The sequence below is a fragment of the Coffea arabica genome, chromosome 2e (assembly GCF_036785885.1).
Source record: "Coffea arabica cultivar ET-39 chromosome 2e, Coffea Arabica ET-39 HiFi, whole genome shotgun sequence".
NCBI lineage: Eukaryota > Viridiplantae > Streptophyta > Magnoliopsida > Gentianales > Rubiaceae > Coffea > Coffea arabica.
The window spans coordinates 2740242-2767488 of record NC_092313.1 but is presented as its reverse complement, the minus strand read 5'-3'; the positions used below and the strand labels follow the sequence as shown (position 1 = coordinate 2767488).

At 37.4% G+C, this 27247-nt stretch overlaps 3 protein-coding genes across 6 annotated transcripts; 1 reads left to right on the top strand and 2 right to left on the bottom strand.

Moving 5' to 3' along the window:
* Window positions 1-7075: 7075 nt before the first annotated feature.
* Window positions 7076-13340, top strand: LOC113730106 (probable transcriptional regulator SLK2). The gene is made up of 10 exons (XM_027254585.2): window positions 7076-7210; window positions 7894-9136; window positions 9334-9465; window positions 9877-9925; window positions 10563-10777; window positions 10868-10936; window positions 11433-11533; window positions 11722-11815; window positions 11904-11973; window positions 12207-13340. Exons 2-10 carry the CDS (start codon window positions 8201-8203, stop codon window positions 13070-13072), a joined length of 2532 nt encoding a protein of 843 aa, XP_027110386.1. The 5' UTR covers window positions 7076-7210; window positions 7894-8200; the 3' UTR covers window positions 13073-13340.
* Window positions 13341-15255: 1915 nt separating this feature from the next.
* On the bottom strand, window positions 15256-19400 carry LOC113730105 (F-box protein At4g00755). Of its 4 annotated transcripts, none has more exons than XM_027254580.2 (6): window positions 19276-19400; window positions 18745-18889; window positions 17439-17852; window positions 17154-17329; window positions 16812-16930; window positions 15256-15808 (listed from the first exon to the last, which is right to left on the bottom strand). In XM_027254580.2, the coding sequence occupies exons 2-6, from the start codon at window positions 18869-18871 to the stop codon at window positions 15517-15519; spliced, it is 1128 nt and encodes a 375-aa protein (XP_027110381.1). In that variant the 5' UTR covers window positions 18872-18889; window positions 19276-19400; the 3' UTR covers window positions 15256-15516. The 4 variants fall into 4 exon arrangements, with proteins under 4 accessions (XP_027110381.1, XP_027110382.1, XP_027110384.1 ...); XM_027254581.2 differs by having other exon boundaries at window positions 18745-18942; window positions 19276-19323; XM_027254583.2 differs by lacking the exon at window positions 19276-19400 and adding an exon at window positions 19007-19229.
* Window positions 19401-23143: 3743 nt separating this feature from the next.
* On the bottom strand, window positions 23144-26191 carry LOC113730104 (F-box protein PP2-A13). The gene is made up of 3 exons (XM_027254579.2): window positions 25690-26191; window positions 25179-25297; window positions 23144-23898 (listed from the first exon to the last, which is right to left on the bottom strand). The coding sequence occupies exons 1-3, from the start codon at window positions 26053-26055 to the stop codon at window positions 23472-23474; spliced, it is 912 nt and encodes a 303-aa protein (XP_027110380.1). The 5' UTR covers window positions 26056-26191; the 3' UTR covers window positions 23144-23471.
* Window positions 26192-27247: the final 1056 nt, after the last annotated feature.

Below are 27247 nucleotides of genomic sequence, written 5' to 3'. Positions count from 1 at the left end.
TTGTTTAGTATAAAGACACTTGCGCGAACCTAGCATTGAGTTTGGCGGGGCAATTTGATTTTGTCATGGATGATGCATCTTACTCTTGGTACAAGTCATAAAGGCTGCAGTATCAGCCCTTTTCCAGTCCATTAAGCCTGCAAGAAATTTTGTATGACCGCAGACGCTTGAGCTGAATGATTTTCAGTTTTATCAATGAAAAGGCTCACTGTTTACTCCAGAAAGAAAAACTAAAGAAAGAGGGCATCATGACAAAGAGAAAGGAGGGTCAAGAAGAAACAGCTTCTGTTTAAAGTATTAGGCAGTAGTTTAGAAGAGGAAAGACAGAAAAGAAGAACATTTCCGATTCCGTTTAACCGTTGCATTATTATAATACTACCACGTCTGTATTTCTTTTCACAAGTGGGAAAGAATTGGGGTTGGTTGCCATCCTCAATTAATTGTCTCATTGCTCGCCTAACATTTATCTAAGCCGTTAAAAAGTAGATTAATTCTGTGGGTTGTAAAGTTTAAAAGCTACTTGATGTGTTGGCATTAATTCCCTATGTCACAGTTTTGGCCTATTAATTTAATATGAAAAAGGCTTTTTTTTTGTTTCTAATATCAGAAGGTCGTTATTATTAATTGTTAAAATTGTCTTAAAGATGGTTTTAGAAAAGTCCTTGGAGGTGACCGGTGATGGAGAGTTGAGAGGTCAGACTTAAGCGCATAATGGGGGCTTTTCAGTGCTTTGCAATCAGAAACTCGTAAAGAACACTGCTCCAATGCTCGTAAGTCGTAAGCGCAACATTTCGAATCGGACACGGCTCACCGCCCGCGATCAAAGTTGGACGGTGACGTCGTCGAAGCTCCAAACCAGGAGTCTGACCATTTTGTCATTACGGGAATAGTGGCGACAAGGAAGATGGTGGCTCCCTTTGTTGAAGACATGACGGCTTTACGGAAAGAATGGTGATGTGCTGGCCTGGGACCAACCCCAAATCTTATGATACCTCAAATTGCGTGCCCAAGTTGGGATTCCTTAACGGAGGAACTGCACAGAAATGACAATCATCTTATCCAGCCACGGCTAATTAAGCTAAGCTAGCTGCTACAATCCAGGACCCAGGAATACTCGTAATTGTTTACGGGATGATAATGACGAGTGAGATGGGATTGTCAACATCTCGATAGCTCATCACTAAAGTTACGGAGATTGATTTAGTCCTCATCAGTCGTCGTCACTATCAAGTAGAGCCAGACAGAAAGGAACCACTTCAGGCATACTAAATTAATTTGGAGATACCATATGGAGCATGGTCCTTCGTTCACTCCTTTATTGCCAGATTGATAGAATATGGCTACATTAAGGTCGTCGATCTTGAAGTTGTGCTAGTGACCTAAGAAGAATCAATAATTGAACATCCTAGCTTCCAAGGCCGGCGAAGATTTTTGTACACGCACTTCATCTTCTAGCGTACTGCGGATTTTTATCACCTAAACCAGCTTAATTTAGGAGGAGGAGAAGGAGAAGGAGGGGATTAGATGTGAATAGAAACTCTATCGAAAATGATCAACGAAAACTGTCACATATTATGACAAATCTTAGAAGGCTGGGCAGTGACCACTGGACTACAGGCCCAGTACTTTGTGCTTTTTTTCACTTGTCCAGACCAACTTTATAAACCGAATCCCAGACCAATACTCAAAAGCCGGCAACTCTTGAGCACAGCCTAGGGACTTATAAACCCAACCCAAACCCAACCCCTTCCCCGATGTGGGATATCAAAGCTTTTTTTCACTTGTTGATGTTTGGGATTTCAGGTACCAGGAAAGGAGATGTAATTTAAATTTTGCACGTCAAAATAATTAGTACAGGCAGTTTGTTGATGGCGTGCTCTATATTTGGCCCCTTCATCACATAGTAATTTATACTAAAATAATATAGGAGATTTGTGAGTGGAGTCCTACATATTTGGCATTGTTAGGCATATTCTGTGCGTGGGAGGGAGAGGGCAGAAAGCTAGGGTGTAGTTTATTTATTTCCGCAGATAAGTTCATCTAATTTTTTTTTTTTTTATAACACGCCTAGAAGAGTGTCTAGACTCAAATTAGACCCCATCGTCTACGCCTTCTAGGGCATGTAGTAGTAATCTGCAAGATAGAGGAGGGTTGATGCCTTTTGAGGCAGATGGTGACAGTCTCTTTGTGGTTCTTTAATGGATATTTGTAGATTTATCACGCGAACACATATAACTACAATTTTTTATGGCAGCCATATTTTTTAGGCGCGCTTTTCAAATTAATTGTTATACATTTTTCAGGAAAAAATAAAATAATAATAATACGTGACTGAGTTCCCTCTCTTAAAGCACCGGTTAGTCAAATCAGTGTGATGAATGGTAATGAAAGCAAAAGAAGAGATCAAGTGGCGTTTGTCTGCCTGTGAAAGGATCCGCGAATCAATTCAAACATGTCCCGTCATTTAGACACTAATCCTTCGTATTCCAACTAGTCAACTTTGCGCACTTAGCCGCTTATGGAAATCGTCTAGATGAAAACGACCCGCTGCTGATATTAAAAGCAAAAGCTGTATACTTTTTTCTTTTCATGAAATTAGACTCATCAGTTCAGTAGTGGTGATCTGATGATCCATCTTCAACTTGAAAAATGTGCTGATGCTCGTCCGTAGTAGGCCTAGACCATGCTCCTGCTTCTCCTTCTATCCCATGTTGCTTGTGGTTTACACCTTCACCCTGGGGAGACATTTCGCCTTTGCTTTTGGAACCGCTAACGCGTATATGAATATGATGCTTGCAATTGTTGGAGACAGATTTCACATCCTTTTGCAAGTTGCCATTTTGACAAGGATTTGGAATGTGACTCTCTCCCTCCCCAGTTATCCATCACCGCTCTCCAGTTTTAGTAGTCTAGTCTGATGGATGGGGTAATCATATGCTTTTGTGCAGTGGCTGATGATTAATTAACTAGTAAATCTTTTGTTTTGTTACCCCATTTCCTCTATCGAACGTCCATCCATCTCATAAACTGAAGCGTGAGACAGATTTCTGGGGGGGTTTCAAGTTGAAAACCAAATTAGATTTTTTTTTTTTTTACTCCAGAAGAAAAATGTCGGGGAGATCACAAGCAAGAAGACAAATAAAAGATGAGTGAATTTTCAGTCTCTGTGAACCATTCCACCACCGCTTTCGTTCCGTTCTACTGTTGATAAAAGCTCTGCATTCCACAACCACCGGATCATAGGTAGGTGGCCCAAAACTGAACAGATTAGACCGCCTAAAGGAGTCCACTATAGTTTTATTGTCTGGTAATGTAATCTAACTGAGACCGAGCTAGAGGAATACGGAAAATGGGCCTAAACCAGATAGCTTCTCACAAAATAGGCATTGGAATAAACTGCAAAGAAAGAACTTACCAGATTGCTGCAGAACTTTTGTCTTTGAATTGCTGAACAAAGATTTCCACTTCACCGTTGCCTAATTTTTGGCCGATCTTCAGTTATTTTTCGGTATCATTCCTTTAATTTGACCCTTGAATTACTTACAACAATTGCAATCATTTCAAATGTAAACCATTACTGCAGTTGAATGATTTGGCAATCAGTGGTTGGATTTCACATTAAATCCAACGGCAATATGCTTTAAATGTTTAGCATTGTCAACTTCTTTTCTTTCTTGATGAATTTGTCTACAAAGTGGCATCAATAATGTCTTTCAACTTGATACCGCAGGCGGCCCAGTCCAGAAAAGAGGAATTTCGTGCTTTCTTCCCTGCTGGACTGGACCCAAAGCAAACCCTTCAAGTGATCCACGACGCCAATACCGGAGAAAAGATTGGTGAATAGTGCTCAACCTGCAATAGACCTCTCGAACTTCGGCAGTGCCCAAATTGCATCAAGGGATAATTTCAGATACCTCCACTGACAATTTCGCTAGTCTCTTCTAAAGTTTATAAAATTACACAAACCTCCCTTAAGGTGAAGGTTTGATAACAAAGTCAGTCTGATTAAAAAAAGTAACATTAAAAGGAGAGAGATGAAACTTTTATTCTATAAATACCCCTTATGCATGTACATAAATCGTATTGTTAAAAGAATAAAAAATAATTAAAAACTATAAACAATTAATACATACATTTAACCATTCAAAAATTCACATTTAATAATTTTGACAACATAAATAAGCAACAAAACAACACTAATAATTATAAGATTCAACAAAACAAACTAATCATCTCTTTTAACATGATGTTTGCTATGATTCTCCTGATTTTGAACAAAAAAAATTTCAAATTTTGTCTTTCTTTTCAATTTTATTTGAAACTCTTAAAATTATAATAATTGTAAAGTAATTTCATTGAAATAAAGGATACAATTGTAAAATAATTTCATGTAAAAAAGGGAGAGAGGAGGGAAAATAAAGGCAAATTTTAAAAAAAAATTCTATTTAAAATTACAAGAATCATAATAAAACATAATGTTAAAAGATATGACTAGTCTGTTTTACTGAATCTTGTAACTATTAGTGTAGTTTTCTTGCTTATCTATGTTGTTTAATTTACTAAATATAAACTTTTTGAGTGGTTAAATATGCGTATTTATTGTTTCTAAACTTTTAATTATTTTTATTCTTTTACTAATACTACTTATATACATACATAAGGGTAGTTATGGGATAAAAGTTTCATCTTTCTCCTTAAAGTATTTTTTCAATATTACTTTTTTTTAATTGGACTAACTTTGTTATCAAAATCTTAATTTTAAGGGAGGTTCGTGTAATTTTATAAATTTTAGAAGAGGCGAGTGAAATTGTTAGAAACCTATGAGCGGTTTCCGAAATTATCCCTTGCATCAATGTAACCTGGGGGGAAAAATTGAAGGCGGAATCATAACGAACGAATATCCTGGAATTTTTACTTTTTCTTTCCTTGGGATGCTGAAAATTGTCAAGTTGCTCTAATCATCTACCGGTGCAAAATGTAACTGCATACGTGACTGTGTCTATGGTTTTACGAATGTACCACGCATTTCCCTTTCTTTTATAGTCTATCATTCACACATACATGTTGATTCCTTCAAATTCCATTTGATAAAGTTGGTTGCACCTTTGGCACTTGTTTTCGCTTGCAAAACATCTGACAGAAAACTAATTACAATAAGTGATTTGCCGAGAAAAATTAAAATCACCTAAAACTATTTTTTGGTAGATTTTAAATTTCAAAATTTTTTGTTATTAAAAAATATATAATCTAGATGCAATAACAAATGAAAACATTAATATGAAAGAAATGGTTCCAGTTATTATTATTATTGTTATTTAGGGAAGTGCCAATAGAGGTGTTGAAAAGTTTCGATTTTCCGATCGAATTCGATTTGAATTCATAAATTGGAAATCGAAAATTTGAAAAATGGAAAGGAATTCAGAGTTTTTTTGTATTTGAAAGTGGCAAAATTGGTTCGAATTTGGGGCCATGCTCCTTAAAAGCAGAAATTTCGATTTTGAATTCACAAATTGAGATCGAAATTCTGCTACCTAATTCAATTTAAATTTCGTATATATACTAATATATTTAAGCCATTATATTATATAATGATAATAGTTTAATACCTCAAATTGACAAATTTAGGTCATTATAACATATGTAAGTTAGTACAATACCTCTAACAGACTAATTTAGGTTTTTCTTTTCAATAAAGTTCATACCAATTTTTAAAATATGAATTCGATATTCTACTGAATTTTGGAATTGAATTCAAAACTTTTGAATTTGAAAACGAAATGGTTCAAAATTTATCAGATTTAATTTACCGAATTTTTTTGAATTCAAACTTTCGAATTATCAATTTCGAATTCAATGCACAACCTTTAGTGCAGTAAAGAATTAAAAACAAGAAAATTAATATGAAAAAGGAGAAAAAAAGATAAAGGGTAAATATTTGACCTCAGCTACTCAGGATTAAATTATCCGCTGTATGGTGTTGTAATAGTAGGACGGCTTAATTTGTTAAAATCAGTTGACGACAGGCGCTTGATTTCAGCTGAAGCGTTATCATACCGGATGATTCTTAACATTCAGACCGTAGTTATTAAACCCGGTCCGGAGAGGAACTCGGTGAAAGAGGTGGGTCAATGGATTACTGGTTCAACCAATGGGTGAGTGGTCCAACCAGTGGGTCACTATGTATATTTAAATATTATATTTTATAATTTTTTATATAGTTAAAACTATAATAAACTATGTTATAGTAAATACTCAATTAGTCCAATTTATTATAGAATCATTAATTCTTATAAGAATTAACAAAACTTAAATTTAATTAGTAATGTACCAAACTTCAAATATAAAATTTTATCTAAGTGTAATTATCTAGTTTATTTACGAATTTTAGTGCAAAAGGTTATTAAGAATAATATTTTTTTAAAAAATGAATTGTGTAATATGTTATTTTTTAAATCCATTTCATAATTTATAGAATTTAGGGAATAATAAAATTTTATTAAAAGATTCCAAACAAATTTTGTTTTGAAGAAATAAAATAAGAATAAAAATCTAATATATAATATAGAAGAAGTAAACAATCACCAAGTGAGCGGTTGGGCTAGTGGTGAGTGCGCTCAACCTTTATATTTGAGGTCTAAAGGTCTAAGGTTCGAATCAGCATTGGAATATTTTCTAATAAATTTTATCCAAAAACAGGGTTTCTTACAAAACCGTCCGGTTCAACCGCGTTGAAAAGTCAACGAATTTCTTGTACAAATGGTCCAATTACAAATTTAGTCCGATTCACCGGGTTGATTGGTTGAACCGCCGGGTCGGACCGGGTTTAATAACTATGATTCAGACCTACCCTGTTACTGTTAGGCTCCTCTGATAACCAACTAAAAAAAGGATTCACCAAATTTGATCTTGCCACGTCACGCTCCAAACCCGACGCCCTCGCGTCGCCACCGCGCTATCGACCACCGACTGCAGTATCCCATTCATTTAACCGACGCGTGTCTTGGACTCCACCGCCTATAGCCGGTTCAGTAGAGTTGTCCACCGCTGAAGCCGGTCACCTCCCTTTGCAATTCCCGCTAGGTATATAAACCTGATCCAAAACCCCCGTTTGCTTGCCTTTTTTTGGTTCCTCTTTCCGATTATTGAATCATCCATTTCCAACAACAAAAATCTCTCTCTCTCTCTCTCTCTCCTCTTTCTTTCTATCCAGGTTCGCAGTTCTTCATCTTTTTCCAGACCTATATATTTATTTTTAAGATCTTTTTCTTTTCCGGTATTCTTTTTTTTGGTTAAATCTACTGAGCTAATTTGAACTGTAAAGTTTGGGTTTCTATTACTTACTTTTCTTGTTGCAACGTTGTATTTTTTCCCCTTTTCTGAATGTTTTCGATCTTTGATTAAAGTTGCAATATGGGTTGTGATTCATGTTGAGATTACATTAAATTTTGACTATCTTCTGTGGTTTATGACTTAGCTTAGTAGTTTTTTGGGAGTAATCTTAAGTTTGAGGGGTTTTTGATTTGTTGGAGCTCTTAATCTTAAATTTTCTTTATTGATGTGTTTAACTTAAGTGAGTGAGTTAGTTGGTTGAGCAATTGCTTATCGTACAATCTTGATTGGAAGAGTACTGGCCTTGGGGTTTTTAAGATGCTGTTCTTCTTGGTTGTCTTATTCATGATTAGGGTTTTGTGGGTACAATTGGGGATTCTTTAAGTTCAAGTAAATCCCAAGATATGAGCTCAAGTAAGGCTATGGTTTCTCAAATACGAGTACTTGTGAATTTTACCGTGCGGTGGTGTCAAGTGATTTAGGCTAGTTTTTGAATTTTAGCTTATCTTTTACTTGCTTTGATGCTGATGTTTTATTGGTTTCTTTTTCTGTGCTTCTCTGTAGAACCCAGTCTAAATCTTTCCACAGGCGAGTAGGGTTGCATGATATTAGTGTAGATCTACCAATTTTTTGGACGTTTGTTAGTTCTGCGGCTGTAATTGACAAGTTGTAGATGCTGCAAGCTGTTGGTGAGGATTGATTGTAGTTGTACTTTTAGGGGATTCTTGTTTAGGGCTTTTTGCGAGATAAGTTCAGAGATCCCTCAAGCTGGGTGCGAGTGCATTGTTTTTCTTTTTAGAGCGCTAGTACTGCAGAAGGGCTGGCACTAGACAGCTATCTGGATCCCAGCCACCGTGCTTCGGTGCCTCCCATGGCACCTAACAGGGTGGCTGGTGGACTGGCACATTCCTCTTCCAGTTCTGGCATCTTTTTTCCTGGAGATGGTCAGTCCCAAGTTGTGGGTAATTCTAACTTGAGTTCGTCTTTTGGGAACTCATCGAGTACAATCCCGGGAAGTGCACGGGCCAATTTGGGTCCTGTATCTGGTGATGTTAGTAATACGGTCTTGAACAGCGTACCAAGCTCAGGTCCCAGTGTTGGGGCTAGCTCATTAGTCACTGATGCAAATTCGGGACTTTCAGGAGGTCCCCATCTCCAGAGAAGTGCAAGCATTAATACAGAGTCTTACATGAGGTTGCCTGCATCACCCATGTCTTTCTCATCCAATAATATTAGTATATCTGGCTCTTCAATTATGGATGGATCATCTGTGATGCAGCCAAGCTCAAATCAAGATCCGAATGCTCAACAACTACAGCAAAATCACCACCATCAAGGTGCTTCAAGTGCCACATCCTTACCAACACCACGGGTTGGGCAGGTTCAACTTCCTAATGGTTCACGGGTTCCAGGCTCATTAATCCAAGATCCTGGTTACATGTCTCAGTTGCAAAAGAAACCTCGATTGGACATTAAGCAGGAAGATATTCTCCAACAGCAGGTACTTCAGCAATTGCTGCATAGACAGGATTCTATGCATTTGCAGAACCCTAACCCTCAGTTGCAAGCTTTGATCCAGCAACAGAGATTAAGGCAGCAGCAGCAACAACTGCTACAGTCCATGCCACCAATTCAGCGAGCCCAGTTGCTGCAGCAACAGCAGCAGCAGCAACAGCAACTGCAGTTAAGACAACAGCTTCAACAACAGGGTGCAACACCTTCATCTGGGACAAAGCGACCCTATGATGGTGGTGTCTGCTCTCGTAGGCTGATGCAATATCTATACCACCAGCGTCAAAGACCTGCAGTGAGTATATCAGTGGTTTTCTTGCAAAAATATTTCATGATGCTCCTTACTACATGGCTTTGTTGCCCTTCTTGATTCATAGATAATATAACTGCAATGTATGCTTTAAGGAATAAATAATGTATGAGTTTCATAAGAGTCTGGTCTGATTAGATTTTTGGCTTGGATTGTTATTCTATAACGTATTTATTTTGCAGGATAACAGCATTGCTTATTGGAGGAAGTTCGTTTCAGAATATTACTCTCCCCGTGCTAAAAAGAGGTGGTGCTTGTCGCTATATGACAATGTTGGACACCATTCGCTAGGAGTATTTCCCCAGGCAGCCATGGTACTTAATTTACCTGTGTAACTTGCTTTTCTTTAACCATTCTGTGACTTGAGTTGTGTGTGAAAAAGATTATTGCAAATTTGTTTGTTCAAATTCCTTGTCAAAATATGCGGGTTGATCAGTAATGTTATGGTGCGCTTTTATATCTGGATTGCGATATCCTTGTGGATCTCATGGAACATATAATTATGTAAAGTTTAAGTGGATAGTACCCTTTCCCAACTGGAGTATGTAAATCATGATTCTTTAAGGATGTAAATTTTGTTCCTCATAATTGGTATTTGTTATTAAGGTCCTGCCGACTGCTCTCCTCTTCGAGGAAAAAGTTAAAACCAAAAAGGAAAAGCCAGAAAGTTACCTGTGGCATCCCTGATTATTATGCTAATTGTTTCCGTTTCTTCTATTTGTCAGGATGCATGGCAATGTGATATTTGTGGTTCAAAATCTGGAAGAGGTTTTGGTAAGTTTGGCAGGGAATCCCTTAGATATATCATTGACATTCCATCTTTGATATGCCTTTATATTTTCTTATTTTGGTTAAAAACTGCCCGCCTCCTCTCATCTGGCCAGTTAGGGGATAAAAAGGAATTGTCTAGACTACAGTTCTGGGGTATTAATATGTTAATTGATACCAGTACCTCAAGAATGTGAGCCTTGTACCTTTTTCTTTGGTGAATCAATTCTCTCTAATGTCTTCTGGCATGTCATATACTTGCCGTATGTGAGCTAGTAGAGGATAATTTGTATTGAATAGAAACATTCTAGTGGTATTGGGTGTTGAATACTACATCTGGAAACATTTCCCTTCCAACTGAGCCACACCCTTGGTTTTCCTTTCCCCAACTCCTCCTGCTTTGCAAGATAAATAGATAGGAACTGGCTTTAAACCAGTAACTCTACATATTATAGTTCGATCGTTATGTTACACATTTCAAATGACATTGATGTCACTTAATTGTGCATGGATGACGTGGAGTCACCAGTTTCTGTGTACAAAATATTGTGACATGAAGGCAGTTCTTTGGCTTCTAAACAAATAAAAGTTTTACTTGTATGTTTTAACCGGTCTCTATGTTATGTGTGGTGGGTTTCAACAGAGGCAACTTTTGAAGTGCTTCCCAGACTTAACGAGATCAAATTTGGAAGTGGGGTCATCGATGAGCTGTTATTTTTGGATTTGCCGCGCGAATGTAGATTTTCTTCAGGAATAATGATGCTGGAGTATGTGAAGGCAGTTCAAGAAAGTGTATATGAGCAACTACGGGTGGTTCGTGAAGGTCAGCTTCGTATTATTTTCGCCCCTGATTTAAAGGTAATTAAGAAGTAAGTGTGTCTTTTGTCTTTTGATGTTATCTATCTTGTTTTTCTGTCCTGTTAAGATTTTCTTCCTTTTTGTTATCAGATATTGTCATGGGAATTTTGTGCACGACGTCATGAGGAGTTGCTTCCGCGTAGATTGGTTGCACCACAGGTATGTATTTAAAGTATGAACAACTTGTTGATCAGTGACTGCAGGATTAAAGAGGTGACTTTTGTTGCTCAATGTCATCGCATTACGTAGTGTCATCTGATGATGTTGAGATTTCTTTTGCTGTTTCATGTTTGGTTATCAATGTTCTCTTTGTTTATTTTGTGAAGCTGCTCTTATACAGATTTTGCAGTCATAAGTAACACCATTTCTTGGCAAGTCATGATGGATTTTGCTCTGTGAAACATGTCTGGTCTTTTGAAAAAATAAGTTCACACTTTCAATATTGATTTAGGGCCCCTCTTTTAATTTCTAGTGTGGTTGCACTTTACTCTCTCTGACACTGGAGTTAAATGTAGATTGTGCAGCTATTGAACTTTCGTCTTTCCTTGTCAAGTTTTGTTGACTTTTGAGACTATAATCTGAGTCAACTTCAGAGCATGTAGCCTGATTTATATTCATCTCTGCATTCAATACATGAAGCATTTTTCTTTTGCAGGTTAATCAGTTACTACAGGTTGCACAAAAGTGCCAAAGCACAATCTCTGAAAGCGGAGGAGAGGGTGTCTGTCAGCAAGATCTACAGACTAACAGTAACATGTGGGTGAATTATGCTTAAAAATACAACTCTCATTTTGTACCTTGTGAATTGGCTGCTTAGAGAATTGTGGTCCCATGCTTATGGTCAATTTTTTGATGCTTGTCAACTTTGAACTTGTTTGTGAACTTATGAGCACTCTTAATGTTCCTTTAGTACTCAAATTGTGTTGGACTGTCATGTATTGTAGGGTTGTGACAGCTGGCCGTCAGCTTGCCAGAAGTTTTGAGTTGCAATCGCTTAATGATTTAGGATTCTCCAAGAGATATGTGCGATGCTTACAGGCATGTGTCGAGGTTTTATTGACAAGATTGGAAACCTTTATTCTTGCTTTCAGATTTCTTATGCTTATCTGTGTTTAACACGTGACAGATATCAGAGGTTGTCAATAGCATGAAAGACTTGATGGATTTTTGCAGAGAAAACAAAGTTGGGCCTATTGGTAATGATCTTCTTTTACCCTCTTATTCCCTTGCTGGCATTGGAAGTTTTTAATGTGTAAAGCTTCAAAGAGATTCTGTGGCTAAGGAGGGAAAGAATATTATGGATTGATGATTTTAATTTTTTTTGCCACGTGTGTTGTCTATTAACCCAATTTATTCAAGTACCTTAGCTTTTCTGTGATGCTGGATACGTTTTATCTATTTGGCAGTGATGTGCTATCTTTATTTGCAGAGGGCCTGAAAAACTTTCCCCGACAAGGCAATGCAGCCAAGCTTCAGGCACAAAAGGTTCAGGAAATGGATCAGCTGGGAGGTATTCAGAGTCTGCCAACTGATCGAAGTACAATGAATAAGCTAATGGCTCTGCATCCTGGATTAAACAACCAAATGGGCAATACTCAGCACATGGTGGGTAGAGGTGGTTTAAGTGGGTCAGCACAAGCCGCCCTTGCCCTGACAAATTACCAAAACTTGCTCATGAGACAGAACTCAATGAACTCAAGTCGTAGTTCATTGCATCAGGAAGCATCTTCTTCTTTGAGTAATTCTAATCAGAATCCGTCCTCAACATTTCAAGGGCCTTCAGGTGCAGTTCCAGGAACCTTGCAGAATCCACCAATTGGTGGGTTTTCAGGTTCCCATCTGCAACAGCCACCACTGCAGCAGCGTTTAGCCTTGCTGCAGCAAAATAATGCCGTGCAAGGTAGTCAGCCGTTACAACAGCACATGATGCAGCAACTGATGCAGGATAATAGTGGAATTCAGCAGCCTGTTGCGTGTCAGAGTCTTGGTGGGAGTGTGTCAAGAGATGGACTTGCATTTGGGAATAAAAGTTCTACAGGAAGCGTGACGACTGGAAATGGAACGAGTAATGTTATGGGACCTGCTCCAAGCAGAAGCAACAGTTTCAAAGTTGCTTCAAATAGTGAATCCTCTGCAGCTGGTGCAAGTAGTGGGTTCAACCAGAAATCTTCTGAGCTTCCACGTAGTCTTCATTTGTCAGAGGAAATGGTACCTGACATTCCACATGAGTTTGCGGAAAATGGATTTCTCAGCAGTGATCTTGATGATAACATGAATTTTGGTTGGAAGGCCTGACTAACATAATTTGTCTGATAAAATGTGCTTTTGTTTCATGAAAATATGGTTGTACAGGTGGTTTGTAGTCTGTTATTTGGACATTTACATTCTGAATCCAGTTAGGGACTTTGTGATCTTAAACAAGTATTCGAGTAGTTCTGTGGTCTTTTTACATGCCCCAGTTTCTGGTTTTTATGCTCAAATGTCGTCTTGCAAATGTAATCTATGGATAGAGACCAGACGACTTTTCACTGTTGAATTTATATAATATATTATTTACATGTTATATCCCTTTTCCAGGTGCCGTATATGATGCTGATTTTTCCCGCTTTGTTTCTTCTTTCTATTCGTGTTTTCACTGAAGAAAAATGAGTAAAAACAAGCGGAAATGTCTTGGAATGCATTTTATTAGTTCTTTGTCATGATTGGTCTGTCATGGGATAAGTTGTATCCTGTTGAAGAGGATGAATTGCAGTCCGTTCGTTGCACGATGTGGTTAATGCTTTTAGTGTTGAAACTTTGGTGGCAATTGAGGTTGAATAGCTCTTTTTGTCTGAGTTTTGTGCTTCAGAAGTACATTGGCCGTTTACAGCCGATGGAAGTTAATTGAATTGTGGTCCCTTTACTTGGAGACGGCGTATGGAAATTGGAGATGTTGCGTAATCCGGAATTAGATGGTGCTTGGAGGCTGGTTTATAATTGGTTCAATAGATAGATGGGTTATTGATTCTCCATTGGTAGAAGTTGGTGATGTTGGCAATCCTTCCCCTTTATTTTTGGCTGAATTTATACTTGTGGCAGGTTGGGATAGCCCACGGCTGTCTCAATTTATTCCTCAATATTGGTCACTTTGATTGCCCAATTGCCTTGTGATTCTGATAAGACAAGGTCTGATGTTGTGGAGACTGTCGATAACAATAAAATTTTCTATTCCTTCAGCCTAGAAATTAGAGAGGCGAGGGAGGAATGTATCCAAGGTATGTAGGCTGGTTTGGGATCATAATCTTCCCTCCAGAATACCTTTTCTAAAGAATCTAAACTGGTGGCTGTTACATGGATTTGTTCCCACTGATGACGTTCTTCATGGCAGAGGATTTAATATGGTCTCTCGTTGTGCTTTGCTGTTCTTCCATGGACTTTTTTTTTTTTTTTTTTTTTTTTCCCCAAAACGATAACATATTCCATTTCCAGAAAACTAATTACACTGTTGGAGGAGCAACTGCTCTTACATCTTTTTTGGCTAAACTAGTAAGCCATATTGGAAAAGATTCCTTCCAACAAATTTCATCATACAGGCTTATGGCAAATTTTGCCAGCTTGTGAGACAGCATCAAACTCTTGGCTTAACATCAGTATATCAGCTCAGCTAATATAGTCCCCGTAATTGGGTCTTCATTATTCCTATCCTTGAGCTTATCAACCATCTGTTTACAATCAGATTGGATTTCCACTTTGTTCCAGCCCCTCTGCTTTGCCTTGATGACAGCTTTTCTGATAGCTAAGGCTTCCTCCACTGTTGGGTTTCCGTCTCTCCTTTCACCTCCTGCCCAAGCTCCAACCATCTCCCCATCCTCCCTTCTGGCCACCACCTCCGAGCCTATTCTCCTCTCCTTTTGCTCCAAAGCTGCATCAGAGTTTAACTTGATAACCCCCTGTGGGGGTGGATACCATCTACTCGATTCTGCCGCTTGTTTTTCCCCATTTACCTCTGTTTTGTCCTCTCCAACTCTCACTTCGTTATATTCAGCCCACTCACGTACAGCTTTATTTGCAGTAAATTATCACAGTTGCTAGGCTTTGAGAATATCTGTGTCTCTTCATTTTTTCGAATTCAGCGTCTACCAAAAAGAACAGTTCAAGTGGTTCGTTGGATGTCTTGTATGCAAGGCAGATTTGAGTTAAAACACTAACGCAAGTATCAAAGTCTCAGGAGAAGGGTTACTTTGGGATCATTCTCGGAAATTGATATTTGCTTTTTACAAGGAGTTTGGAGATAACCGTGCCCTGATTGCGGAGTTCAAGAGCTTTATGGCTCGGTCTATATCTAATGTGCTGACATGAGCTATTTATTGGTTGATACTGTCTCTAAGGTTCTGGTTTCTGTTGTTAACTCGTTTCGACAGTCGACATTCTAGTTGGCCTTTTTGCAACCTCCCAAAGAACTAGGAAAGGCAAAAATCAAGTGAAAAAAAGACAAAAGAGGAGGCAAATTTTGCAGCTTTCTTATTTGTTTTTAACCAGATGGATAGTTCATAATGTGGATCCGATAACAAGCTTCTCGTCTTCTTCATGGCAGAATGAAGCTCAAATCTTCAAAGTAAATTGTCTCTGGACTCTCCCTTGTGCCTCGGAGCTTACGGGAGAGGACTGTTACACATTCTATCTTGTGCTTCAGAGCTTACAGAAGGGCAGCAGGAACAGAGCAAAAGAAAACCAGAAAGCGTAGCAAGAAGCAGAAGCACTTAGTTATACTGGTCATCTGAATCGTCGTCCTCGCCGTCGTAGTCGTAGTCATTTACCATAATCCCTCTAGCACCAAGTAATGTGTTGAGGATCATGTGCTCCCAACCTCTTATACTTGCACTAAACCTGTGAATGCGAGGAGGACAGCTCGACTCACTCTGAGGAGATCTGTTGTTTGAACAAAGATGCTGTTCAGGATTGTGCCTCAACATGCATTTTCCAGATTGATCCAATATCTCAACATCAAATGCCGGTGTGGCTGGTCGCCCAACAACTTCAACATGAGAAACACTGACACGACCAAACAAATGAGATACTATATTAAAAGGAAAGCCACCATCCTGCTTTGCAGGGGTAGGGAGACCAAATTTTGCCTTTTCATTTTCTATGTTATCCTCCTACTTTTAAGGATTTGCCCCCTCATTCTTTCATCCAGAAAATAAATGAAAACCACGCAGAAATTACAACTGAGGCACTACTGCTATTACAAAAGGAAAACTGGATTGCATCTAAATTAATTATTAAAATAATAAAATTTACTTTTTATTATATGATTACCTTACTCACAAAGGCCAATGATATTGACACTCCAAAAAAAGCTCAAGGCACTCCATCCTTCCTTTTTGGTTAATGAAATGATGAAAAAAATTTAAATATTCTTTGAGACAAAATTGGCGCTCTATGGATGTACGAATTATTCTTTCTATTTTCTCTCTTCAATTTGTTAAATTTTCTCAATTCTTACATTAGCCCTAAATTGTTGTACTATTAATAATGGAGGAAATTCTTAATACTGATGATTCTATAAATACTGTGTAAGTATGAATTATTTACTAGTTCTTGAGTAAAGTATTAGCCATTGTGGTCTATTGCTTTTGGATTTGTTCATCATTCTTTAGGTGAGCTTTACAAGTTTAACTAATGTTATAGTTTTTTTTTTCTTTAAAAATAAGCATGAAGACTATGTAGTCAAAAGTATAGCTGACTTACTATGCCTTGTGGCTAATTTTGGCATTTAGATTGCTAGAGAATCTAGATTATAGGTGTTTATGTCACTTTCAGCAACAATCAGCAAGGATGGAGCGCCTAGGGTATTTTTTGGAGTGCTAACATCATTTGCCTTTCACAAAACATGTTTTCATTACTTCGTGCAGGCAAACGAGTAATGAGATGAATGCTAGCAACAACATAACAATTTTCATAACATGCAACATCAAGTACTTCATGCCAATGTTTGAAGTAGGTACGTAAAACAAAACACCAGCGAGAAAAATCATAATAAAGTAGGACTCACCATATGTAATACAAACTATCTATTTCTTGTTTCTTCACCCTACCCAATAGCTGGACTTGCAGAATCCCTCCGATGCAGAGAACAGGTTCTGGCAGCATGAACTTTTGCAAACAATTCTCCTATAACGCAGTTAATTAGTAATACTGAATCTGGACCATGATAAAAGATTGAAATTCTAATTAATGATTGCAGCTTATAGTTGAACAAGCCTTTGGCAGACAACCCAAATTGGTTAGGTGATATGATATCTCATTCCCTTGTACAGCCCCTTTTGGACAAAAGGATAACAAAAGTTGTTCCTTGAGCAGTACGAAAGAATGAAAAGAAGCACGTAAAACTCACATGAGCCATCGGAAATTCTGGTGAAACGTACGTCCACACAAATTTTTCATGAGAAGATTCTTGAGCAGCTGAAGACACGTCTCCCTCCTTTTGTGCTTCCATACCAGCAATAGAATGCCCCATCAAAAATCTTACAGCCTTCGCTGAATATATGGGGGAACCAAACTGAAAGTACGCTGATAATGCAAATCAAGTTTTTCTACCGGTAAAGAGACAGGTTTTAAACAAGAAGTCACCATCACCCCCCTCCCCCCCAAACAAAAATGAAATGTCTTCTAAAATAACCTTGAAATGGTTGAATATGGATTTCAGTAATCACACAGAGTTTGGCCCTCAATTTATACGTTAATGTTTCAGCGATTGCAGAATCAATTTCACCCTTGCTCGACCAGTAAGAAGCTCTCTGACCAATCCTGTCACTTGGTTCCAGGGTATTCTGAATGCTTTCATCTGCGTAATTATCAGTGCTTGAAGCACCAAGTGCCTCAGACAAGCAATCTTTTCTTGGGAAGGAGGCAAGACCTTGAGCCAAAAATGCATATACTTTATGGTCCCGTTTCAGACATGCCCATTCAATAGGCTCATTGGTCCTGGATTCCACAGGTTCGATCATGTTGCTAATTTCAATAGCACGACTAAGAGTGGACATCTCAGGGAACATCTTTAAACAGAGTTTCTTGCATATTCCATTCACAATCACTGCATAAGGTTAAAAGCCCTTAAAAGAAACAGAAATAAAAGTACGGACAGCTGTGAAGCACCTCAATTTCTTTAGTTTGATCGAAAACAGAAAAGGTTGACAGACAAGTCCTCAAATTCTTTTATTTTTTCCCCCACCATAAGGCACAGATTGCCGCCCTGCACATAAACTTCTTTACTTTGATCACACAGAGAGAAGAGTTAACAGACAAGTGCTCAAACTCTTTCTTTTCCCTGATTAAGGCACACATTACTCAGTAACTTGTACAAAAGTGAAGCATATCAAAAGTATTGAGCAACACGGGAACCATATTTAATTGTACTTGCAAAATGCTAATATCCAATTATCTTTTTGGCACAGTTCTTTGTTTCTCACCATTTACATACATGGTTATCATTGTCTGCTGCTTCTCAAAGACAATGATAGATGTAAACTAGTGTTTACCTTCAGCAATATTCAGAAAATAAGCAATGTCAACGTCTAGTTAAAATCCTATAACTAGCATTTCAGCAAGTACCGCATTGACTAGACATTCAGTACCAATATTCCGAGAGACACTTGTAAAGAAGGCACCACTGACTGGAAATACAATGACGAACAGTAGCTTAAACGTATATTATAAGGACTCCTCGTCTAGAAAACTTCAATTAAGAGTGCTGTTCTGTTTCATTCGTGCATAATCCAGCAGAGCCCAAACTGGGATATGCGCAGTCAATAAAATAACATAGCAACCATCAATTAGTTCTTCCACAATTAAGCAGATGACAAATAACCACCCCGAGAACAACCCAAATCACAGAGAAACAGAATGAAAGAAACGAGGAATTAAAACCAGTAGATTGATAAAACATGGACACAGAAGCAATGCCTAAGCTGAGTGGGAAAGCTCACTGAATTGGCGCCAAGAACTGGAGACAGCACTAACACGAACAAGATCAGAAGGGTCCTCCAAAAACATGAGGATTTTTACGGACAAATCAGCACCAAGCCACTCTATAAAGTCATTACTTACTTCCATCTTCCTTGGCTGCTACAACTAAAACCCAGTTTCCAGATTTTACAGTTAGCAACAATTACAGCCTCCTATCCCTTTAAAAAAATATTAATCATAAAAAACAATGCAAGAATCAAGACAGAAGAAAGCAGAACATACTAGATATCAAATGATACGATACAACAACAATCCAATAAAAGCAAGTAGAAAAAAGCTTCTTTCTTTCCATTTTCCTCTCTTTTTGGGTACAAAACCCATCTTTTCCTACTGACTAAGCAGACTTGCGATGCAAAAGTTAAAAGTTCAGTACTTCTTCAAACCATCAGCCCCAGCTGTCGCCGAGTAAGATGAACACTTTTAGCCAACAGAAAGACGTTGGAAATTATTTTTAAGAGCAAGTAAAAGAAATACAGAAATACAGAACCTACCAAAGGGATCATCAAAACAAAATCTGTATCGGCAGCGAGAGTGGTTCATGGACTGGTTGGTGGAAACCCAAGAAGAAGCAGAAAGAGGACGTGAGGCCCAGCAATTATATATAGGGATAATTTCAGAAATCTCCCTGAGATTTTTAACTATTTCACTTAGCTCCATCAAAGGTTTTAAAATTATACTTACTTCCCCTAATTTAACACTTTTAGTAACCAAACAATAAATGTAGGGCAAAGAATTAATGAATAATCTAAAATGCTCTTATCTTATAAAGTTTAATTTATTCCTCTAAATAATAATTGTAAAGTAATTTGGAGCAGTTAGTTATAAAGGAATGAGTATCAAATTTTTCATGCCAATATTTTTGTAGTTTGATAATCAATTATAACAATAAATCTATCACTATAACAGTCTACTTTCCATAGTGTTTAATTGGAGATATAGATTTTTCTTAAAATGAAGAACAAAATGTTATCTTGATTTTTTAAGAGCAAATTGCACGAAATGTCACTAAACTAATGTGCTCCTTTTGGTTACTAAACTTTTTTATTAGTCAAAAATGTCATCGAACTCATAAATTTGTACTATTTAGATAATTCCATCTATTTTATGACTTATGAGAGACGGAAAGTAACTTTTTATGGGCAATTTCATCTGCACAACTTTCTGAGGCAATGAAGGGACAAGAGTGAGGTGAGTATGATTTAAAATTTTGGCAAAATTTTCGAAAAACAAACAATCGATGAGAAAAGTTGCCGCATTAATCCAACAAAATCAAAGTAATCAGTTAGGAGAATCAAAGCACCGACCGAAAACGAAGATTAACATTAGAGAACAGATGATTGATGGCAGCAAGATGGGTGAAAAGGCAAAAGGATGAATCTCGGCGATTGTAAGAGGGCAGCTACTATTAGAAGATAATCGCTACAGAGAATTGCTGACAAGTCATTGGAAGGATTGCCATTGGAGCATTTTGATTATGAGTCAATTTTGGGATAGTGCGACGAGATGCCGATGGAATACGTACAATTGCCGGTAGGGATTGCTAGGCCTCTGCTGCTTGACAGTAAAGAGTATATGATGCCAATGGCAACGACTAATGGATATTTGATGGCTAGCACCAACAGGGGTTGCAAAACTATTATGGCCTCTGGTGGCGCAACTAGCATGTTGTTGAGAGATCGGATAACCAGAGCTCCTGTGGTGAGGTTCGCCACCACCAAAAAGGCTGCAGAGTTGAAGTTTTTCGTGGAGAAACCTATGAATTTTAAGACTCACTGTTGTTTTCAATAAGTGAGTACTAGAAATTTCTACATTTAAAAAAAAAGAAAAAGAAATGCTTACTTTTATTTTGGATGATGAAATGGGATTTGTTTTTTTATTTTTGACTGTTTTTTTTTTGGTATTTTTTGTCTTTCTTGTGTTTGTCTTAGATGAATTGGTGGGGGAAAAAAACAGTCAGAGGGAAAGTCACTAGACAATGAATGGACATTTTTTTTTCTTTTGAACTTTTGAAAGTATTAAACTTTTGAGATTATTGCCTTTGTTAGTAGTTTTTTTGTTGCTGGGGTGTGCTAGGTGAAGTCTAACATACGTTCCAAGTGAAGAATTATGACTAATGATCATCATTTCCCATGCACTACTTCATAATTTTATTTTTTTTTACTCTTTTTGACATTTGTGAACTTTGACGTTGATGTTTTCTCCTACACATGCATATTTTTATCAAATTTATGCAAATGGAAACCCTTTTTTTTTTTTTTTTGTGGAATCACATATCTTTTCCTTTCACTTCTTAGAAATTTTCAATCTTTGCTAGGCACAATTAGTTCATTTACAATTTTGTCTCACTATTTCTATCATTTCATGCATGGCTTCAAAATTCATTTGTCTTTTTGCTTGTCAGTGTCCATAGTCTTGGGCAATGACATTAGCTATAATGATTTTCTAAAGGACAACTATTAAAAAAAATGATTTGCTATATTATTAAATTCTTGAGGTATCCTCTTTTGCTCTTTTAATTTTTTCTTATGATTATTTGGCTTTACCTAGAATTTGAACGATTAATTAGAATAGTTTCTTGAACTTGGGAGTTGTCTGGCACATTTAAAGGTAATTTATGTCGAAGAGCTTAAAAAAAAAACCGTTGTGCAGACGAAATTGCTCATGAAAAAGTTACTTTTCATCTCTTATGATGGCAAAAATACATGGAGCAACGCGGTGCAAATTTACTAGTTCAGTGACATTTTTGGCTAATAAAAAAATTTAGTAACCAAAAGTGGCACATTGTAATAGTTTAGTGATATTTCGCACAATTTACTCTTTTTAAAGTATGTGGACTAGTTAAGTAGTGGAACTACCATTTTTTTAGTAGTGATTTTGACCCATTTATTTTTAAAAAAGGAGTTACAAAAGAAGTTTGATGGTATTAAAAGTTATACAAAAAAAAGTTACTGGTTTGACGTTTGATAAAAATAGAGGTTAGAGACAACATTGAAAGTTTTTCGATTTTTATGACCAAATATAAGCGAAATGAATAAGAATGGAAAAAGAAAAAAAATTAAAAAAAACCCATCCTTTATATAAGCATAAAAAACAAGAGGGTTTCATTTTAAATGAATGAGAGAGATAACTATACTTTTAAAACCTTAGAGGAGTTAAGTGAAATTATTAAAAACTTCAGGGGGCTTCTGAAATTATCCCCTATATTTAAGCAACACATTTTGCTACTAGGGGGTAGTAAAATGAAAGACAAAAACTCCGATTAGATTAACTGTCTTTTGAGAGTGTTTTTAAAAGTTTTACTATAGCAGTGTATATAAAAAAAATTTTACTATAAAAATTGTTTAAATATTTGATATATTATACGGATGAGATGTTTTTTGAGTTATTGTGTATTACTGTAATATTATATTTAAAAAATTTATTTTTGAAAAAATAGCCAATCCAAAGAGCCAAAGAGAGACGAGAAAGAAAAACATAAAATGGAAGGGGGGAAAAGCTGCTCGTAGTGTGTGTCAGAACTCTGATGTAAAAGACAGAGTAGGAGAAATTTACTGCAATTCCGTCATCTTCATCGTACTCATCGTAAAAGCTTTAAAGCGTCCCCAAACTGAACGCTTGTGCAGTAAATTCCGCTAACACGCGTGACTCAGAGAATATCGATGTAGCTGCTGTGAGGAGCCATTGGCCACTCTTTTGCAGCGCTGCCTTACGCTAAGCTGGATCATGACGTTGCAGAACAAATACTACCACTATATAGCAGTACTAACTACTGCTGCTACTCCCCTCGTCCCATTTTTTATTTTTTTTTGTTAGCATTGATAACGGTTTATATAAAATTATTCTAATTTAATTTAAGAGAAGGGGAGGACGAAACCACAGACGGTGATGGGTGGAAAACAAGAATTGAATCTTTGACTTCTCACCTTCACCGAGACTTAAAAATGTCTTGGTGACCAACAGAATGGTAAATTTTTAATATCTTTAATCAGTAAGCATAATCTACTTTATTCAATAATTACTTTAATTTAAAAATGTGAAACTTTTCATTAATATTATTATTATAATTAATATAAAGATATAATGATTAGTCATGCTTCTTTCTAATATTAACATAATGATATTTTATGAAAAAACAGTAAGTTCTATTTACTCTTCTAGCAAAACTTCTTAAATTGTGTGATAAAAAATTAAAACTATGAAAGTGAAACGGAAGGAATACTTATTATTAGGCTAGAGTTTGATAGAGTAGTACCGTACCATCTTTATGTTTTTCTTTTTAGTATCTCATGCGAGTGATGTTGGTATTCGACGTATATGCGCCAAAAGAAGAAAAAAAAAAACAATAAAAACCTTGTGCACTTGAGAATTTCGCTTAACTTGTAGCCTTGTGCTGTACAAACTACAAACGTGAAATACTCCTAGCTTGTGGAAGCTTGTTTCGTCCAGAATGCGTCTTTCTCCAGAAGCAAACTTCGCTTGCTTGCTTGCATTAATCACGGTCCGCCCCGCATTCATATTACTGTAAATACCACCAAATGCAAACTTTGCTTGCTTTCGAAAAACCTGCAGTGGTCAACCAGGGAAGAAAAGAAAAGATCGATCATGCACAAAGATGGTCAGTTCCTATCCTCGTATATTACAAATCTCTTATTTCCGGGTTAATATGATTAGTTCTGAGCTTGACGCTTCAAATCCTTTCTCCAAGCTTTCTGGGATATACGAACACAGAATCCAAGCAAAGACCGCCTTTAGTATGTGTGCAATCAATCTGAGTCATGGAGAAGTTTAACTTCGTTGGAGTGCAGGCGTCAGTGTGGTCAACGACAAAATCTCCCACATGATAGTGTGTCCATTCCCCAGGGGCAGCTGGTTCTTTCAGATAGTGATGTGCTGTTGCTTGCTGGCCGTTTGAGGTTGATAATTGGAACCGGACAGGCTTTACATTCCATCCATGAACTCCATCAAGATTACACGCTCGCCTGCCTAGTCTCTTTGAGGTTCTTCCCAGCTGCATCCTGAAGAATAGGCCGTAAGTTCCTGCTGGAAACTCCAACTCTAACTTCCCTTCCACTTCTACCCACCATATCTGTTGCAGATATGCAACCGTCTTGAATCTGTTCGCCAAACAAATCAATATAACAACGAGCAAATGCTTAATGCAGATTGCCAGATTGCATAACTGTACGTAAGAGTAGTTAGCCGGCCCCCAAGTGGGAAGCCTTCACTTGATATTTGATTCTTCTAGCAAGCAAATTTTTTGTTTCAATTGTTAAGGAACAAAGTCTTGATATATATAAATATATTTTTATCTTATACGCGCAATTATAACACAATTACAAACTTAAAGTGCTCTAGAGACAATCGTTAAAAAAAAAAAAATTCCAATTAACTTTTGGAATTAAGAGTTTGCATGGGCATAATGTTGAAGATGCCATTAAATGATCGTAAAATACAAGAAAAACAAGTGAAGAAATTAAGGAAGAATAAAATTTGAGTCTAATTGCAAGTTGATGATCATCGATGTAGTCTAAATAAACAATAAAATCTACCAACAAATATCAACAGCTCGAATCAACGTCGGGAACGCTGTAAGTGCACCAAATATGCTTCCTGTGCCTCCCAACACAAATTAAAATTATGCATCCGAAGCGTAAGTTTGGACAAGGCAATTAACTCCAATCTGTCTTTCGTTGTTTCTTGCAAGTCACAAGAAAGATGATTTTTTTTTTCGACGTTTCCTCATTATGGATATTTATTGGGTGAAAATGCTACTCCTAGCTTCCAAAGAAAGCTACACACTTATATGTCACTACCTCATTAGGCATGTCCATCATTTTTTTTATTATTGTTTCATTCTCCCCCCTCCCGATTTGAGAGTACTGAATTGCTACTTAGAACGTGGCCTACTTGACGGCTACATGTACATTATAGAAACTGTTGTGGATGGAATCGATTAAAGGATGGAGGACTAAGGCATATACAGAAAAGTCATCACGTACGGAAAGCAGTTGGATAATCTGAAAGCGGGGACAGCTTTTTTATTGGAAAAGGTCCCCAACCAGCCATCCCCTGCGTTCATCCCATGCTGACTTCTAGGCGAATTTCTGTTTTGAAAGTGTCCAGAAAATTTTGCAAGGGGAAAAAAAGTAGTAGTTGAACAGAAGACAAGACTAGGAGAGGAAGCCCTCGAGCACCTGGTGAGTTATTTAGGAAAACGTAAATGATCATTAATCCACACGGGACCAATTCATCCAGCAACTTAATCTAAGAACCAGCTCTTGATCGCTTTTTCTTCGTATCTGTTTCTTTTTGGGCAGTGCTAAAAAATCTGAGCAGTTTTCAGGAAGAGGAAAAATACTGGGCTGGGCAAATTAACTATGCACTGACTAGTCACCTGGATTCGTCGGTTGAGATATAATTCCAGTATCTGCGATCACTGATACCTGTTATTTTCAACCCCTTCCAAGAAATTGCAACGCAAATTCCGCCGCCATTCTTTTTCATCCAAACTTCCTGCGGCCAAAAATCAAGCACGTATATTGTCAAGCAAATTCAAATCCGTCGGTCAAACGCCACCAAGCCAAGAAAAACAGGAAATAGTGCACTGGAGCAAATAAATGCTACTAGAACAAGAAGCATAAAGAGAAAAACAAAAAACACATTGATTACTAGCAGTTATTGAGAAATCTTCAGTTCGGGTGTGAAAGATTCCAGTATTTGATCAAACATTGAGCTGCCCAAGGATGAACAGCATAGCCAGCCCATTCTACTGTTCATAACTCTATTCATTCTGTTATATAATTAGTACTAGATGGATAAATGCATGGCGCCGGTTTCCTAGTTGGTAGCACTCCGGCAGACGTCTGTGCTCATGGAAACTGAAGAGGAGAAGGTGGGAAGCCTACCATGGTGTCACCAGCAAAGCGATGAGCCAGACACAACCTGGCATATATCTCCTTCTTGGTGAAGTTAGATGTCTCAGTACTCTGATCACCTGAAGTTTGATGTTGATCATCAGCAGCAAAGAGCTTCTTCACAAGAATCTTGTAATTTGGAGGCAGCTTGGATTCCCAAACTGTATCAGCCAAAGAAGCTTGACGAAATCTTTGACTCAAAACCGCCAATCCACAAACATCACAAGGGTCAAGAAATGAAAGAATCAAGGCCACACAACTTTCTGGCAAGTCTGCAAGACCAGGCGGAGGTTTTGATGCTGCGGGGCCGATTTTGTCGACTTTACTGGAGTACTGGCGAGAAAAACCAGCCCCCATATTCAGTACCAGGATATCTAATGTAATCACAAAAGTAGTAAAGAAAGCCAGCCAGCCGTGCGTCACAAACTATATTAGGGAAATGGTGGATTATTACAGCAGTAGTTATTACTTAAGGTACGGAAAGGGGATTGGATCAGCACCACATATTAAATCTTGGAATCGTATCAGACGGGAAACTAAGAATAATAGGTTTAATGATTGGTTTTGAGATGGCAACGGAGCGAGAGGTGGGGAAGAATGGAGGTGGTGAAACACCAATGCCCTCTAATAGTGTGTACCGAGAAGGCAAAGTTTTGGGTAGAATTTGTGACCGAATTTTGTCACACCTTCCATTCTTAAATTAGTGAGATAGTGTAATAAAATTTATACTACATGAAATTGGTAAGATAGTGTGGTAAAATTTGGATCATAGGATCTACCCAAGTATTTTCCTGTCAAGAAAGTCATATGAATAAAAATAAAAAAATAAAATTAGATGATATTTGATTGAATATGACTAATAATAAAAATTAGCAAACATTTCAACAGATCCGATATATGTAAATTATGTAATCCAAATTTTGTCGCACTATCTCATCAATCCAAGACAATTGAAGATATTGTAAAATTTGTACCACATGATATAAAACCAGATCTCCCCACATTTTTATCGTAAAAAATTTGTTTCGTTAGACTTGAGAATAGACCGCGCCCACGATAACACCGACTGCTTAGGAAAAAGAAAAAAGAAAAAAGAAAAAAGTTGTGTGTTGGATATGGTATAAACAGGGGACGAAGTAATCAGCCCCCCACCATCCACTCCATCAGCCTCCACCGCTCAGCTGTCAGCACTGACGCCGGGGCTAATAAAGGCCATGTTTGTTTTAAGTTGCGAACACTAGAGAGAAAAATCTTAAATTTAAGCGAGGGAAGGTTGATCGAATTAATTAAATCTTACAATCAAATTTATGGTGATCTTATAAGTTGTTGTACAACTGCGGATGGAGCCTGTCCCATCCAATTACAAATCAAATTAATGTAATAACTAATAATAGGGATAATTGCAGAAACCTCCCCTGAGGTTTTTGACATTTGAATTGACCTCCCCTGTGGTTTGAAAAATTACACTGACCTCCCCTGAGGTTACTAATCCTTTGCAAATTCAGTCCAAACGATTAAAATATTGTTTTAGGGAGTGAAATTAGAATTT